Source organism: Passer montanus, unplaced genomic scaffold, assembly GCF_014805655.1.
Source record: "Passer montanus isolate IOZ18808 unplaced genomic scaffold, ASM1480565v1 scaffold20, whole genome shotgun sequence".
Classification (NCBI taxonomy): domain Eukaryota; kingdom Metazoa; phylum Chordata; class Aves; order Passeriformes; family Passeridae; genus Passer; species Passer montanus.
This window is the reverse complement of record NW_024366592.1, coordinates 11,800,691-11,818,127: the sequence shown is the minus strand read 5'-3', so window position 1 is coordinate 11,818,127 and position 17,437 is coordinate 11,800,691. Positions and strand designations below refer to the sequence as shown.

The following is a 17,437-nucleotide window of genomic DNA, read 5'->3' as shown; positions in this document are numbered from 1 at the left end:
GAATTAATTCAAGTAACAGTCCAGTAGGTCTTCCAGTGAAATACCTGAATGTGTTGGGGAAGTGGGGCAGGAGAGAAGAGGCAGGGGGTTTAACCCTGCATAACTTGGAAAAAAAAAAAAAAAAAAGGCAGCTACCTACTGTCACATGACAGGATACAAATACTGGGAAGATACTGGGAAGCAATGAATTAAAACTACCAATAGTCAAATCTCTGAGAAAGGGCCTTGAAAAACCCAGCATTTCAGTAGTTGTTTATAATTTCAGAACTATTTTTTTAAATGCAGTTGTTGTACTTTTTTTATGTACACATATGTACACATATGTTTTTTATGTACACATATGCTGAAGTTTTCATTCACTGCTATGCAAGTACCTACAGGTAAAGTATTGCAGATGAGGAAGTTTTGAACTCCTGAATGTGTTTGTAAGTAAATCATGTGACTAGAACACACATCAGGAGATGGGACACTGCACAGATCCTAATGCAGGATTTGACTGACATTCAAAGGCACTCCATTTTCATCTTAAGCCAAGTGTGTCAAACGCTAAACAAAAAATAGTACCAGAAGAAAAGTCCAAAAGTTGTCTAAAAGGCCACCACTGTCACTGCTGGGATAGCTAACTCCTGCTTAAACTTCCTGAGAGTTCTCAAGTAATAAGGAAATTAAGGGAAATATATCACAACACCCACCAGAACATTGCACCAGGACTGACTGTGACAAACCATCTGAGCTCTGCCACATGACAAAGCCAGACGCAGTCAGATATTCTGTGATCATGAGTAAGCCAAGGGAGAGAAAACCAGATTGAGGCAATATTGTTTCAATTACATCCTCCTTTGAGTGATAAATGGTCATCTGCTGCTTCTGTATTTCTGGTCATAGGTCATCATGTCCATCATGTTGATAACACAGATAGTGTGCTACATCATACCATGTTTGAAAACAACTTGAACAGCTTTTTCTACTCATTCAGTTCTTACTAGGGAAAGTCCAGATCTTTAGAAAAATAGGCTGATAAAGAATTTTTTTTTTTTTGTCTCTAAACTATTACTTGGAGGATCTCTGGGCTTTAGACAACAAAGAATCCAGAGATGGGAACCTTATAAGCAGTTAGCCACGTGCTCCATCATGATTTTATTAATGGGTGTCCTTGAGACACTTTGAAAAAATGTAGGTTATTTCTGCTAAATGGAATTTTTTCTTGAAAAAGATAACTAGTGAAGTAAAAGAGACAAAGGGTTTGCTAGTTAAGACAGCCTACTGAGATCACAAGCTCAGAAAAATATTACCATCAGCTTCTCCCTGTGTGTGGCAAAAGCTGGATCTTGTTCTATCAAAATCACATCACCGCAAAGAACACAGTGATCCTCTGAGCTACCAAAAGGCTGTTCCTACAGTATTCCTACAACGAAATTACTTGAGAAGAGTAGAAGTGATACTGCAGCTAAAAGGTCCAGACATCATCATTTGGAAAAGGGTGACATGGTCTATTCCAGGCCAGTTCCAAAACTAGTTCTTAGGCTATGGAAGCATAGTGCTGACAAAACACACTGCAAAAAAACAACCAAAAAAAGCCCCAAAAAAAAACAAACAAAAAAACTCCAAACAAACCAAACACACACAAAAAAATTTAAACAGAAAACCAACCCCCACCCTGAAAAAAATAACTGGCTGAGGCTTAAAGGAACATGCAGTTTGAATATCAGGATCCGAGTTTCTGTTGCTCCTGTGGCCTTTGTGAACAGTTTACAGCCACCTTGCAAAAGGAGACCTTCTACAAATAAGCAGATAAATCACTTTCTCCCAGCCTCCGAGATACGGGCATCCTTTCAACAAATGAGTCTCAGCTTCTGAGGCAACAAGCTGATATTGTCAAATCTCAATCTAATATGTTATAACCCATATTTTGGGATTAGGAATACATTGTTCCCTCCCTTTATGTCAGGCAAAAGAGAAAGATGTTTTATCAGGAAACAAGAAGAACTTATACCCTTTTACCAAGCATAGCAAGTGCCCATGTGTTCACAGATTTACTATCCCACAAAATCGGGTCCACAAGAAAGAGTAAGGTAACTCAGAAAAGTGTCTGCACATGTTTTGCTATATATAAAGAAACAATTTTATAAAACCATATACAGTATGTCTATTGGATTTGAGAACTTGCAATGATTTAAATAAGTTCAATTTACAAATGCAAAAGAAAATTTTAATACAGATTTTCCTTAATGTCCTTTACTCACTAAGGAGATGTTTCATAAGTGTTTAAGAGCTGGTCTACACAGGAAAGATTTTTCTTCAAATTTTTCTTATGATAAGTCTATTTGGGCTCCAAATTTTTGTTTGTATTTTTATTTTGCTGTACTTGAGCAAATGCTTGAAAATTCACATTCACCCAGCTTCAATTATAAGGTGTCCAACCATTCCTTCTTAAAATGACAGCATCTCTCCTAGACTGAGATTTTCTTTCTCCTCCTCACACCCTGAACAAATCCATCTCAGTTTAGCCACTGGGCTCAGTGCTGCACATCTGTAAGGCAGCACACTCATACCCATATCAAACCTAAGCTAAAATGCATATCAAGGCTTTTTTGGATTGTTTTTGTTTACAGCAGAGTGTTAACACCAGACTGGATTTGGTTGTTGTTACTGCCCTTAATGAAGAAAACTACACTTGCAGTTCCAAGCAGTTTCTTAGGACTGCAAAGATCTGGGACACAGAAATTAAAAAGTTTGGTTTTCTGGCAATGTCTATGGAGTACTACAATAATTAAATCAGAACCTGTTTGGCCTCCACAATTTAAGTTTACCTGTTTGCTACTATAGCCGAGATACCACTTTCCCTATCCCTGCAGCCCAGATATACTCAATCCCAAATCAAATTGCCAATTTGGAGAAAAGGACAACAGTACCAGTTTGTAACTACAAGCCAAATATCCTTCTTGCAGCACCCTCTGAAGTCAGTCTAGAAGCATCATGGAACAGATGAGGAGTAAGTCATTACCCCACACAAATTAGTTCAGTTTTTTATACCATGACAACTTGTTTTCATCCATGTTGGCTTGTAGGTGAAAAACAACTGCCAGGAGTATCACAATGGTGTGCACTCATTTATAATGGCCTTTGGGCCCAAGTCAAAGCTGATGAGCCTAAAATTCCCCATAGCTTCACATACCAGGCGTTATCAAGAGAACCACACTGTCTGTCACTGTTAGTCCTCCAAACCAGGTCCAGTTCACTAGGCAGGTTTTTGCAAATAAAGTTTTGGAGAGCAAGAGGTTTCCCTCACTTGTTGTATGGACTGAGAGTTTTCTGATTCTGATACCAAACCTTCTCTGCAAAGCAAGAATGCATATCAACTCAACTTGTATATTGTAGGAACACTGGGAACCTATTCATGGAGAAACCTGGAAAAGGCCTGGTGCCAGAACTTTAAGGGGGCAAGTTCACTGTTTTATGAATTAAAACACAAAGCTTTTGCTCACTTACATACCACAGGACCTAAATTGCATTGTAGCATAAAATGTAATATTTTAAGACTGTATCTTTGCTTCCTTGGCTTTTCAGAAGCTTTTCTAGACATTCAAGTATCTTCAAGATAGCAGAATGATCAGTGAACAGTTGGAAACAGAAAGGAAAGCAGAGGTGTTTAATCACAAGCTGGAGCCTGCTCAAAGGCAAGGACTGGCAAGCTTCCAAGAACAGTGCACCAGACATTCCCCTTTTCTTCCTCCAGCTTAGAAGGTGAAGCATATTGGGAAATGCTGTTTTTCAAAGAGCCAAGATGTTGCAAAATTGCTTAATTCTCTTTTTCATGTATCTGAGATTGAGGGAACTGGGTTCACAGGAATTCTGTACTCATATTTTAAGAGCCAAGATGGAGAAGAAATTTCATGACAGTGCAATGAACAAAACAAATAAAATGTCTGATATACAGTTTCCTTACTTCAATTTTATTACAAATGGCTCTTAGCAGGGAGACCTTAATTTTTCTTTCGATTTAACTGCAATTGTAACTAAAATGGTTGTTCTGGCACAACAGGATAATGCAAATGGAAAGAACTAAAATAGGACACAAAACCTAACTGCTGGACACAATTTTATAAGGGGTTCAGAAATGTGAAATAGGACCATATGTGCTCCCACACGTTGGGGGGACAGCCTATGGCTCACAGTTGGAAGAATGAAAGGCTCCAGGCCTGGATTGCTTTAGGATGTTGTACATGAGCGCAGTGAAACAGTTCTCCAACATGTCTAGCAGCTTTTGCATCATGTCCAAAGGTATTTGTGTCCCTTTCTCTTCCAAACTTTTCCATCTGCTCCAATTGCACATTTTCACTCTTGAACTTGTCTTACAACACAAACTTCCTTCTTTTGGGCACTTGGCCTGCTGCTGCGATCCCTTCACAAGGCTAGAGATGAAGAAGGATGTTTGCCTTCTCTTTCCTCAGGTTTACCAAACGATTAATAACATCCCTTTCTCTGTGAGCTGTTCCATGCAAGATGCTAGAACAGAGAAATTAAAAGAATAATTATTAATTTAGGAAGTGTTAATAAAGCACTAGTTCCTCATATTTTCCATCCCATTGCTCAGCTCTCAAATATCAATCCATATTCTCCTCCCAGACAAGATAAGCTCATATATCAGCCTTTGTTTTTCATTCCAGTTGAGCTGGTGTCCTATATTGTAACAGTCCTCTTTAATAAAACCACAGATGAGTACATGTTTTTGTAGAAAAGGCCAGCTTTTTAAATTCAGCTAGATTAATATTTTCACAATTATGTTCTTAAAAAGCAGAAAAGTATGATTAAAGAAAGGCATGAAAGATAACTGGAAAAAGGTTGCGAACAGATCTATATGCTCATCCAGTAACATCTGAGCTACTTCTGGAAAGGAAATGCTACACACACAGATGCTAGGGGAACACTGTATGACTAACATGCATATTATGTATGAACACCAGCTGATAATTATAAACCATTTCCAAAATGAACAGAATTTTGCAGGCATGATGTATGCCTTTGTTTTGTTTATCAATAAAGTGGACAACAAAGCAAAAAAAGCAGAAAGGAGAAAGCTAGAAACCTCTTACATCTTCTGCAACTACATATATTTATAGATGCAACACTTGAGAAGAGCTCCTAAACAGCAACTAGCAAATGTATTTAAATGTTAACATTTTTATGTATGTGAAGTTAAAGATCTCAAGGCATTCACCAGCTTTCGTCTCAAATTTTTTCCTTCTGTTTTCACTTGGCAAAACTAAGACTGCTTGAAGCAGTGTATGTATCAAGATAATCCATACTACTGTAACCTCACAACCTGGTAAGAATAGACCTATGTGATGCAAAGGCAATTGAAAAGTAGAACAATTTAGAATGTTGAGATTAGGGCTATATAGTGTCTTTGACATCCACTAGTGTTTAACACAATTGGTATGAAGAAGTTGCTTCATGAATTAACAGCTCCAGCTCAGTTACAATTTCGGCTGTAGCATGACAAATACTTGACAGGCAGCCTTGCCCACAACCTGCTGTACTAATATCCACAGGATCTAAAGGCAACATTCACTACCTTGAAGACGTACTTTTGAATTCACTTGAATCTGCACAAAATAGAACAAGTAACAACATAATCTCTGTACTTACCAAGTGAGGTTCCTTCCCGCAGAGGACTGGCAATCTGTTTTCCTGCGAGGCATTTTATTTGGTCTTCCATAAAACATTTTTGGCTGTCCAGAAAATTTATCTTCCAGTTAAAGAGTCCAGAGGTGCCTGTGCAGCTTCCAGTGTGTTTCTGCTTTGGTTTAGGCACAGTTCTCACTCATCCAAGAGAGCCTCTCTGCCACATTCAGCTCAACTCCACACAGCACATGTGTCCTTGGAATGGTTTCCTGAAGGCTTCTGTATTTGGTGTTCATAATAAATATGCACCAAATTTCTTGAGCGTGACATACATCCCTGAATTACTCTTCCCTGGACATTTGTTCAAACTACCTAATGGTGGATGGTGTCACTGATCTCTTTGCTACTGGGAACATAACATAAATATGGGCTCTTATCTCTTCATGGAGAAAGGGTCCAGAATCTCTGTTGGAAATGGGGAGTTTTAGAGGTCTACTTTTACAAAACCTGGAACTGCAGCAACAGTTGCTATTGGTATACCCCGACATGAACAGGAAGAGGACAGCTGGTCTGGAGGATACTAAAGCAGTGTATGTGGAAGAGCTACTAAAACAGTATTATGAACCTGGAACTGGCACCTGTTCATATCAGCCTTATAGTAATGCGGTTTATTCTCTAACTGACATATGGTCAAAGCATATAAATTGTAATTTAATAACCAACTAAAAGAATTTGTGAGGATATAATTTTGGTTTACATTAATTTTAAGTATAAAATCTTTCCAGTTTAGACCAGGTCTAAGTTAATATGTAGAAGAAATCAGTAAAAAACAGGTAATACCTCAATTCTACAGACAGTTACACACACATTTAACCTAGGCTCATTACTAACTTATAGAATTTGTGTGAATGAAAACATTCACTTCTTTGAAGTTAAGCACAGGTGGGCATATTTGCATGAGAAGCCAGATTACTACAATGCAGAGCTGCAAAGCATTACTTCAAGTTTTTCTTAGCACAGTACTGAAAAGTTATATTATTAAACAGCAGGAATAAGTTCATACCCAACAGAATCTGAGGGGGGCACTGAGGGGTATGATCCAGATGCTGGGGTGGTCTCTCCTAAGGAGGCCTCCTCCGGTGGTATGGGGTGATGTTCAAAGAACTTGGAGACAAACAGCAAACTGTGAGGCAAGAACAGAACAAAAACAACCTAACTTGTGCAAAACCCAGAAGTTTCACAATATAATACTCAAAAACTACAAAAAAGATCCCAAACACCAAAACCTCATTGATTAAATTCTAAATTTAAAAATAAAGATCACACACATTAAATCTGCAAGGTATGTTAAAAGTATTATTTACTTCACAGATGATCAAAAGATCATGCCTTAAATATAAACTTTGTGGATATTAATTTTTTAATATTTTAGATGGAATTATAAACATCTGGTTCTTCAAGAATGCACAGCTTATATCTATCAGTACATAAACTTACACCCTGAGCACAAACTCCAGAGATGCCAATGGAAACAGTTACAAATACCAAAATAAACTAAAATTAAATTAATTCTTCGTGAGAAAAATAGCATTTTAAATTATTTCTTATACAAAAATCTATTTAAAAGACTTAATAGCCTCTGCTGAAACTAATCAAATAGAACAGACCCAGTTTACACCAGATCCTAAATCTACATCAAAGACTTGTTTGAACAAATAGTTCAGTAACTCAATCCAAGAACACTGGACTGCTTGAATCATTCTCTTTTATGGTTCTTACCTAGGCATTAATCTTGTCAGCAGATTTATTTTCAATTATTGTAAAACCAACAGCAATTTCACTATAATCAACTATTGTCTCTTAACATTTTTTCAGGTTGAAGAGAATAAACCCACAGCTAAATTTTAAACAAGGCCCTAGCCATCCCACAATAAAGAACCAGTTTTGATTAATAACAACAACTGTGAACAATGAGTTGTCTGTCCGATACAGTGAAGTGCTCAGCAACCCTATTCATACTTCAAAAAAAAGCACTTCATAGACCAGCAAAGAAATATGAACTGGTTGTCTGAGCTAGCACAGAAAGAGTGTGAATTAAGCAGTCTCACAAGAACAGCTAACTCCTATTTTTTTTTCAGCCACCTCTTCTGACTTCCTGAATTACAGATTTAACACAAGAAATCACTGACAGCTGTACACTTGTTAAAAGGCTCAACTTGAAAATCAATTGTGATTACTTACTCAAGTTGGTCATAATTAACACACATCAGTGGCACTTCTGTGCTACAGCGCTGGTGAAATTTGTAGCCACAAGTCTGGCAGCGGAACCCCTGGAAAAGCAGCTTCCGACAGAAATCGCAGAACGCCAACGTGAAGAACGTTTTGCGTACCTACATTGGAAAAAATAGTCACAATCACCTGGAGTCCTTCTGTAAGCCCAATATAGGCAATTTGCTTTTACCTCCCTCAAGCGTACTTAAAAGGCTCTTTTGTGATGCTGGAGCTACAGTTTTATGTATCAAATAGATTTACACGAAAGATCATCATCTCCTTTTTGAAACAGCTTTCATGCACTACAACATTCTTTCAACTGTTTCTTGGAATTAATGGTTCACTTCACTAGCAGTAAGAACAAGAGCAAAAAACCTGAAGCAAAACTTTACTATTATCATGCTAGACAGAAACATTGAGAATATTTTTGGATACAACCTATAAAACCAAAAGCTGCTGAAATATTTCATATTTTAACTTTTCCAGAAGCCAAAGAATATTTCCATATAATACTCACAGGACTGGAAATACACAGGCATACATATATATAGGGCTTCAATGTATGGTTACAGATAGAGTTGTAATTTTGAATACTGAAACTCAGAAACATTCAAAATCACAGAAGGATGAGCATGCAGTCTCCCCAGATTACAGGGGGGAATTTATTTATTTAATTTTCAAATTCAGCAATACCTAGAGTAAAAAGACATTCTTAGTTCTATTATTACATGCAATAATCAGAATTTCAGTGGGATATAAAAAACGTAAGCCTACTAGAGTTCACCTAACTAGCCATAACCCAAACAGCCAGTTTGAGCTAAATAGGTTGAAACAGCTTGCACATAGAATTTTGCTATGTTTCAAGCTGAAATAGAAGGTCTTTCTTCCCAATGTGACACACATTATTTCCAGGATTTTGTATGTAGCTGGAAGCATTTAGACAGATTCTGTTTAGCAGCTTCCATTTACTTGGTGCCTTATCAGGTCAAAACATATTTGTGCACTGCATCATTGATGATGTCAGCACTGCTCTGGGAATAGTTAGTTCATTAGTTAATTGCTGCTGCAGAGCCAGCAGGGAGGCCCAGAATACATTTTATAGATACAGCAATACAAAAATAGTAGATTATTACAGCTCTGCAATGCAGTACTGATATAAACCACTTACATTTATAGATTTTTAGAGGGTGTATTCCAACAAAACGTGAAAGTTTTAAGGGTGATCAAATACTCTAGCATCACTTATTTCAAATACAATTCTATCTAATTTACTTAAGCTACTGTGATTAAAAACTTCTTTTGCAACTCCTACCACATCCCACAGATGCAAAATATTCCAAGCTGGTAATTTGAATTTGAAAGTATGAAGTTGATGTAACCCCACTCAGCATCTCACAAAACCCAGTACATACGAAATTGTGTGTTGTGAGTGGCACATTCTCCAAAACTTCCACATGCAACTCCTCTCCTGTGAGCCAGGAAATGTCTGTGTCCCAGCCAATTGGCTTCTTCTCTCTAAAGTGCAAATAAGCCTGTCATTAGCATCAGCACACAAGCCCTTACATGTCTCCTGCCAAAGTTGTGAGATCAGCAAAAAAGTTACACTGTGGGGGGTTGCTACCCAGTCTAATTGCAGGAAACTTTAGAACATGACCCTAGGCTCAGTACATAACACACAAAGCACACCTTCCCTGGCAAACTGCAGGAAGGAAATGCACTTTTTCTATCAGCTCCAGTAGTGGCCAGTTCCTTGTTTCCTACATGGCAGATGGCTTTTTGATCAAATAAAGTGTTTGTGAAAGTACCTGTTGTGTTAGAGTTCCACAGAGATAGCTAATTGTGCACATGAATATACAAATTTTTAGGGCTGAAAACTCTTTTTTTCCTCCCAAGGGAACTCTGTCTTTCGTTAAGAATGCATTATAGCCAAATGAAATAAAACCAAGAAGTTAACACAGCCTATTTAATACTTGTTTGGTTAGCATGAGTTTAATTAAATGAGTGGTTTACCATAATTTCATATTACTGAATATTATGCCTGAGCCTTTTCCTAGGAGTTAGACATTCTTTTCAACATGTCTGCAATGTGCAAATTGCTTAGCGCAAAGTACCATAAAATTCTGAACTTTGTAAACAACCTCAGGATAGAACTGGCCATCCTGGGTAGCTCCAATAATTGATTCTAAGAGCAAAAAAGCATCCCACAGAAACCATACCCATCTTGTATTCTGTAAACAGCACAGCATTCTGGAATAAGACCTCTCATCATCAGCGCTTTTTTTAGGCTGTCTCGGACTGTCACTCCACATCTTGCTGGAACCTAGAGGTCAAATACAAAATTAGTTAAAACAACTTCCAATTTATCCCCCAAAATGGATGCAAGCATTTTGACCCTCAAGTGCTAAAACCCACTTTTCAGGTTGCTTTACAGAATTGTAGGTCAGAGTTATCCAAAACCTCTTTCGTACTGAGAAAAATTTTATTGCTGAATAGTCTATGAGAAAAAACGCTCAGCTAGAAGAGTCAGCAAGCTCTACACATCTATTAACATTCAGAACAGAATCTTCACTCAACTCCAAAAGTGAATTTCCAACTTTCTCAATTGGAAGAAATTGGAAGCACAGCACACAGATAGCTAGTAACTACATACAGCTTTAACTTCACAGGCTGGCCTGAACATAAGTGGGGAAACATGCCAAGTGAAATTAAGTGAAGGAACTAACTTGGACTGCACTCAAAAAAACATTACTATAAAATGTAAATATTTTATTTTCTATTTCTAAAACAGAAGATAAGCATGCAAACAAGTGAAACAAAACAGTCATCTGACTCAGGCAGACCATCACCCCTCACTTTAACCTATAGCTGTAACTCTACAGATACGTCTTATATGAAAATATATTGCTTTCTTCTGTTTCCTGGCTTGAAAAGTTTGGATAACTAACAGGATAGGAAGAATGGAGGAGCACATTAAAACTAGCCAAATCAAGAACTCCATACTATGTATTTTCCTCACTTCTCTTCTAATTGTAGGCATATCTTATATGAGTAAGTAGATCATCTCTAGGTATACCTGTGCTTTAACAACATATAGTGTCAAGCATAATCACCAGATCATGTATTCTTTTTTAAGTGTAGTTAAGGTATTGAATATTATGTACTAACTATTTTTAGAACTCAGTAGTGAAAATATGTAAGCCTTCAGGCACTGTACACATTGGGATATCACCTATAATCACAGACAGTACCTTGAACACAAATCAGAAGAAAAACCTACAAAATTAACAAACCTGACAAGTCTGTCTGAACACCTGAAACTCAAATCTAGCTTGCAAGTGGCTTAAGCCAGAGCACTCAGTAGCCAAAAGCAGTCTTTTAATCAGCTTCAGCTGGCTTTGGATATGAGCCTAGTTTTTGTTCCCTGCATTTAAATTTCCATGGGTATTTAGGGGTTCTATGTCCTACTTAAGCATGATAGTGCAAAGTAGCAGCCTGTTTCAAGTAGCTTTGTGAACACTACTTGAGGTTACACTAAACAGCATTTCTGGGACTCAAACATATGCACTTTCAGAAGACACAAAGGAATATTTTGCTTCATCATCTTCCTCCCATTAACATGAGAGGGCCTCTTTTGAGGATATTTGTGCATTTCATCTGGTCAACACAAGCATTTAAAAAAAGATTATTTTTATGAATTCCTTGAAGAAACCATCCTATAGCACACTACTTTACAGTCTTGACATTCAGCCTTAGGTGACTTTGGTTTACACATTGTATTCTTTTTTAATACATCTTTTTATTACTCTAAGTAACTCCTTAGAAAGGAACTCCTTTCTCCAAGGATGGAGGGTGTGACTCAAATTATTTTATACAAATGTTGAGTCTAAATTATGACTGTTGTATTGATACAGCAAAACATCTATTAAAGATTTGTCTTGACCTGCAAAGGTGATTAGAAATTATAAGTGAAGTTGTATTATAAATTCTGTATTATGTTACTTATAAATTACACAACATTGATTCTGCTTGTAGAACTCATTGCTATTCAAATAATACATTCTGTGCTATGCTAATCATAATATCTTGCTAAGAAAATAACTCTTTAATTGTCCCTATGATTTAATGCTACCATCATTCTGCCAAAGACCCCTAAAAGAACCTGTCTGTCCTCTCAGTGTCCTTCTCCGTGCCTCTAACATAAATATTTACAAACAGAGAGAGTAAAATAAATAGAGAGTAAAATATTTTTAAGAATCAGACTGAAGTTTCTGAGCATTTCAGGTGTGCTCCAACCTCCCCCACACATTAGATCTGCTCACAAGCCATTTTGATGGACAAAGCAAGTGTTTTTTGGCTCAAGGCTATTTTTCCTACAAGTATAGCTCCTGCTGGATCGAGGTTGAGTCCCCACAGACAATTCAGGACTACCTTCCCAGCAACCTCAGTCACTTCACCACTGATATCCACAGTGGCAGAAGAAACTGAAATACTGCAAAGGTGGCAGGCAGAAGATGGAGACATAAAGGGGAATGAAAAGAACAGAAAAGAGGTAGGGCATGAAGAAGAAATGGGAAAAGAGGGTCAGGACAAACTTCAAGAACTGAACATGCAGGGAAAGCATGTGCATAGTGGGAGAGGGAGTTGTGATCAACAGGTTGGTGGGAATCAAACAAGCAAAACAGAGGGAGGACAGACTAAAGAGCTGAGGCTGAGGGCAGGAAAAAATGACATGATGAACCACCTTGCAGGGAGAACTGTTTGCCAAGTACATCCTGAATAGGAAGCTTTTAAGCTGTGATTGGGAGAACAGGTGGCTTGTTTTGGACAAGGACTATCAGGGGGAAGGAGATGCCTAAGAGCAGCAATAGAACCCAGCACAGAGTAGGAGGAGGTTCTAGCTTAGGCAGAAGACTCCAACGGGGTTAAGTATTAAAAGAAACCAGGTTAGTAAAATCTTGACATGTGTGAGGGAATGGAACGGACAAGGAGGAAAAGTCAAGCAGTAGGAAGATTACTAACATTAAAGAAGAGATAAACAGTCTTGCGGTCTTTGGAAAACATTTTCTTCCTCCAGCACTGATCCTCCATAAATGATGACAACATACTACAGTAACTCATGAAGCAAGGAAATGGTTGGAACCTGAAATCAGAAACCTCAAAGTTCCAATGCTATTAATTAATTAATTACACCGGTGTAATTTTTTTCCTTTTACTTTTTGTCAACAACAAGATTTATGAAGTTACAGGGTTTCTTTTAAGAGATCAATAAAGTTGGAAATATAAACGCAAAATCTGGGAAGTGTCAGAATGAAGGTTGCCTACAGCAACAAAACTGCAATAGGACTACGAAAAATGTGCATTAAACATCCTGCTCACTAATCATTTGCTATTCCTCAGTATTATTATCCCAAGTCCCCTTCGTTAAAATCCAAGCCATATTTATGCAACTTGCAATTAGAAACATGGGTAGAACATTTGTTCTCTTCACTGCCATTTGCATCACGATCTAGCTAAAATCCAAAGAACTGCTTTTATTACTTTCAAAAACCATCATGATCCTGAATCAGCATCACATTTAGAACATTCTCTTACAGAACTCCCAAGCAGAGAAACATAAGGCCAAATTAAAAGAACTTAGGTGCTAGAATAAGTCCCTGTAGTATTGATTAATCATTTTCCCAGACGGGTACAGCATGGTCTATCACCATCTGTGCATGTAGCCCTTCAGCCCCCTCCTTCAGTCCCTACTAGCACCTGCTGTAAAGCAGAAATCTTACCCTGCAAAGCATTCCCTCTGAAACCTCTTTTTGTCCCCAGCTTTTCACCTCCAAATTATGGCAAAGTTAAACAAAAAGCTGGTTCCAACAAAGTGATTTGCAAACCAACTCAGTCTTTAGAAAAACAAAACCCCAAACCAGTTCTTTTTTCCTGACTAACAGACTCCTGCTGACTCCAAAGCAGGAGTTTTGGAACAGCTTCTTTTTCAGCCCCAGGCAGAGGGAGGGTGTGTGCCCCCCCCAGGCTGGGAGGGGAGCAGAGGGCAGGAGCCCCACACAGTTCGGCCCCCGAGTGCCTGCCAGGATCCAGCAGCTCCAGCACGGCAGGAAGGCACCAAGGAGGGTTTATCAATTCCATCAAGAGTTCTGCCAAGATTCCCACAGAGCATTTTAACTGAATCACATCAGCATTTTTTAACAAAATCAGTTCCCCAGGAGAAAAATTTCTCATCTACTCCAAAATACACAGAACTCTTATGCCTGCAACCCAATACACTGAACAAAGTTGGCATTTTATTGAAACATAGAATGTTTGATATTATTTAAAATCCACTTTGTTTGCACTGATCCATTAACTCTTGATCCCTTTGTTTTATAACTAAGGGAATCCAAATGTATCACAATGGTTACCACCTAGAAACTCATGTTACTGAGCTAGGGGATGTACTTCTAAATTGTGATTGTTAAGGGCTTTCTTTGTTAAGGTTACTTATAAACATAAGATTTGTAGATCAGAAAAGACTTAGGTTTTTATAGCAATTAGTAAGCTGATTCAGCAAGCAACTTTCAAAAGTGAAGAATATGAAAGTGTGGGCCATGTAACACTAAGAAACAGTACAGAAGCCACTAACACAGACTGCAAGATGTCTTCAGTGTGTAGATTAATAATATACCAGAGAAGATAATTTACTTGAGCATCCTAAATTGGGTAAGTAGCAATTCAGGGCAACACCAAAACACATACTTAAGTTTGCAAATGTTAAGCCCCAAGGAAAAAAAATTGAAAATTATTCCAGATTGCAGAAATTCTCAAAGCAGTTGTTACCACCTAGACAGATTAAACAGAACTATAGCCCTTAATAGCCTCATTTCTTTTACTCACCTTAACTATTTCTGGGGACAGTAAGTATTTGCAACAACATTATTGATATATATTTAGTACTGCAGCCACAAGTATTTAAGCAATGCATAATAAATCATTTATTTCTGTAAATCAGGTCATTCCCAATTCAGTAAGAAATTCAGGGCTACGTCCCTAAATAACTCTTACATCACTTTTCTAGCATCAGACTAGAAACTGGCAGAGTCTCAGTAATCTAAAAATGCTTCCTTACACCACTCTAGTTTCCAATGTTTTAGAGCAATAAATAGACTGAGAATTACTCCCAAAAAAGCAATGCAAAGGTATTCTCTGGAAGTAGAAAGGCTAGTCAGCCCTGAATATCTGGTATTATACATCTCAAAACTAGTTAGCTGGCTTTATTTTTCCCTCAGCCTAACACTGTCATTCAGCTCATTTTGGCAAAGTGTAACATATGTACAGTATGTAAGGCATGTGTAACATAGCTTAGAGCTTCAGAGCAATTCCAAACAATCAAGCAGACTACTGGGTACAATAGTGGAAATATGCCAAGTAGAATGGATTTGAAATACCACTTTGAAGTATAATCTTTCAGGTATCTTACATACCTAAAAGATCATACTTTTTTCCTCCCCATACCTGATATCCAGGACTAAAAAATTTCAGCCATGTGTTCACAGAATTCAATGTGTTGGGAGAAAATCAGGCTAAGCTACACTTTTTCCAGATAATTACTTTGGCCTTCTAACATGGAAGGTTTTCTGGAAAAATCCAAACATTAGATCCACATTTAATTTCTCATCTTATTTATGGAGGACAAATATTTCACCAAATCAGTCAGCTACTCTTTACAGCACTAAGAGATGAAATTACCCTCGTTTGTGGCAAAAAGGACATAAAATGGCACTGAACATCACATCCTCCAGAAAAGAACACAGCTTTCAGAAACAGCTGTTCTGGATATCAGGACATGAAGCTCTGTCGAGCTTCCAGGAGAAAGCAGCAAGAAAATACATTCTTAATGAAGCATATTAGTGAGACAAATGAGAGGCAGTTTCATTGCATTAAATCTTGTTTCCAAGGGAAATTGAACAGAATTTACCCATTTTACAAAGCTGTTACCTTTCAATCAAATGCATTCCATTTAACTTGCAAAGACATGGGTTACTAGCATCCACTGGCACCTCCAATGCAATTAAACGTAGAACACTACAGATTGATTTATGTCAGTGCAGGAAATATTTTCTCAAGAATACAATATCACTCAACCACACTGGATGAAACCTATTGTGCCTAATGAATGGCCTCCACAGATAATTTTTCAAACTTTTGAGAGATAGTTTCAAACTGTGTTCAGAAGAGCATTGGTCATTTTAAAGGGGACAGTAGAGAGCAGATCATCCTCAAAATTTCGTTAGGTGGCAGAAACTGTGAAGGCTGACAATGACCTACTAGTAAAATAAAGTTTGGAAAATATGGCTTCAGACTTGTGAGAAATGCTCATCTAGAAAAATATCTGTAGCCACTATATGGGCATGAAACCCCAGGACCTTGTGGTTTCTGTTCAAAAGACAAAAAAGTCAGCTGGCTGTTCTCCAAACCAAAACCCACATGCATTAGAAATTTAAGGTACAAAACAGTTTAAACAAATCTTTGTAATAGAGTTTACTTTTGTAGAGTCCTGTCTCAGCTGATCACACTCCAAGTGCTTTAAAGCAGCACGGGGGCAAGAAACTACAGTAGAAGGGCTAAAATTCACATCCTTCTCTAAGCTTACAACTGATTCACATCCTTCTCTAAGCTTGCAACTGATCCTAAAACCAAATGGATACTTCCATCTTCAGGTAGTATACACATTCTCTAGAAATATTAAAACTCCCATTGGCTAGTTTGCTTAAACAACACAAGCACAAATTTAAGTATGACTTAATAGACATGGAATTAAAACATTTATTATGATAATTTTCAGGTTTGTGACTTGCATTCCATTTCACTGAGTGCCTGCCTAGCACATTATGAGGTAAAGGAAGCATGCTCCAAACAGTATTTTTTTTCCTAGCATTCACTACTTTCTACAGCCATACTTTCCATCTCATAAGGAATCACTAAACACTCCTTACTTGAGTAAAAACCAACAATCAATGTTGCACATGGCATTCCAGATGACAAGTCATCAGTTTTCTAATGGCAAGTTTTCAATATTGTTTCACTTTGCAATCTAAGACAGCGTGTCAATAAAACTGTAATAGATTAAATTATTCTCTTTTCAACACATATGCCTTTGAATTTATGTAGCATTTGAGGGTAGTTTGTGTTGAATTATCTCTGGCAGGCAGCTAAGCACCACCCAGCTGGTTGCTCACTCCCTCTTCAGTGGGAGGGGAGAAGAGAATTGGAAGGACAAAAGAAAAACTCTCAAGGAAAGAGAAAAGACCGTTTAATAAGTGACAGAATAAATTTTCCTAGTGATACAGTAGTATCAAGGGACGTTTACTTGAAAGTAAACTACCATTTATTTTACATCACCAGACTGTTAATAACATGCATAAAATTCCAAAGTATTCGGATATATTCAGCAACCAACCATTGACACAGGCTAAAAATAAACTCAATTTCTCCTGCACGTTTGATACAACATGGGAGGTTTTAATTGCATTTTTGATTAGTAAAGCCTAATCATGTC

At 37.6% G+C, this 17,437-nt stretch overlaps 1 protein-coding gene across 2 annotated transcripts in view; it reads right to left on the bottom strand.

Moving 5' to 3' along the window:
* BRAF (B-Raf proto-oncogene, serine/threonine kinase) overlaps nt 1-17,437 on the bottom strand; it is a 65,285-nt gene that overhangs the window by 29,645 nt on the left and 18,203 nt on the right. For both annotated transcript variants that reach the window (XM_039708345.1, XM_039708344.1), the window contains exons 3-6: nt 10,113-10,216; nt 9,309-9,411; nt 7,867-8,015; nt 6,689-6,808 (exon numbers count right to left, since the gene is read on the bottom strand). In XM_039708345.1, coding sequence (XP_039564279.1) covers nt 6,689-6,808; nt 7,867-8,015; nt 9,309-9,411; nt 10,113-10,216 — 476 coding nt within the window. The remainder of the gene's footprint in view (nt 1-6,688; nt 6,809-7,866; nt 8,016-9,308; nt 9,412-10,112; nt 10,217-17,437) is intronic.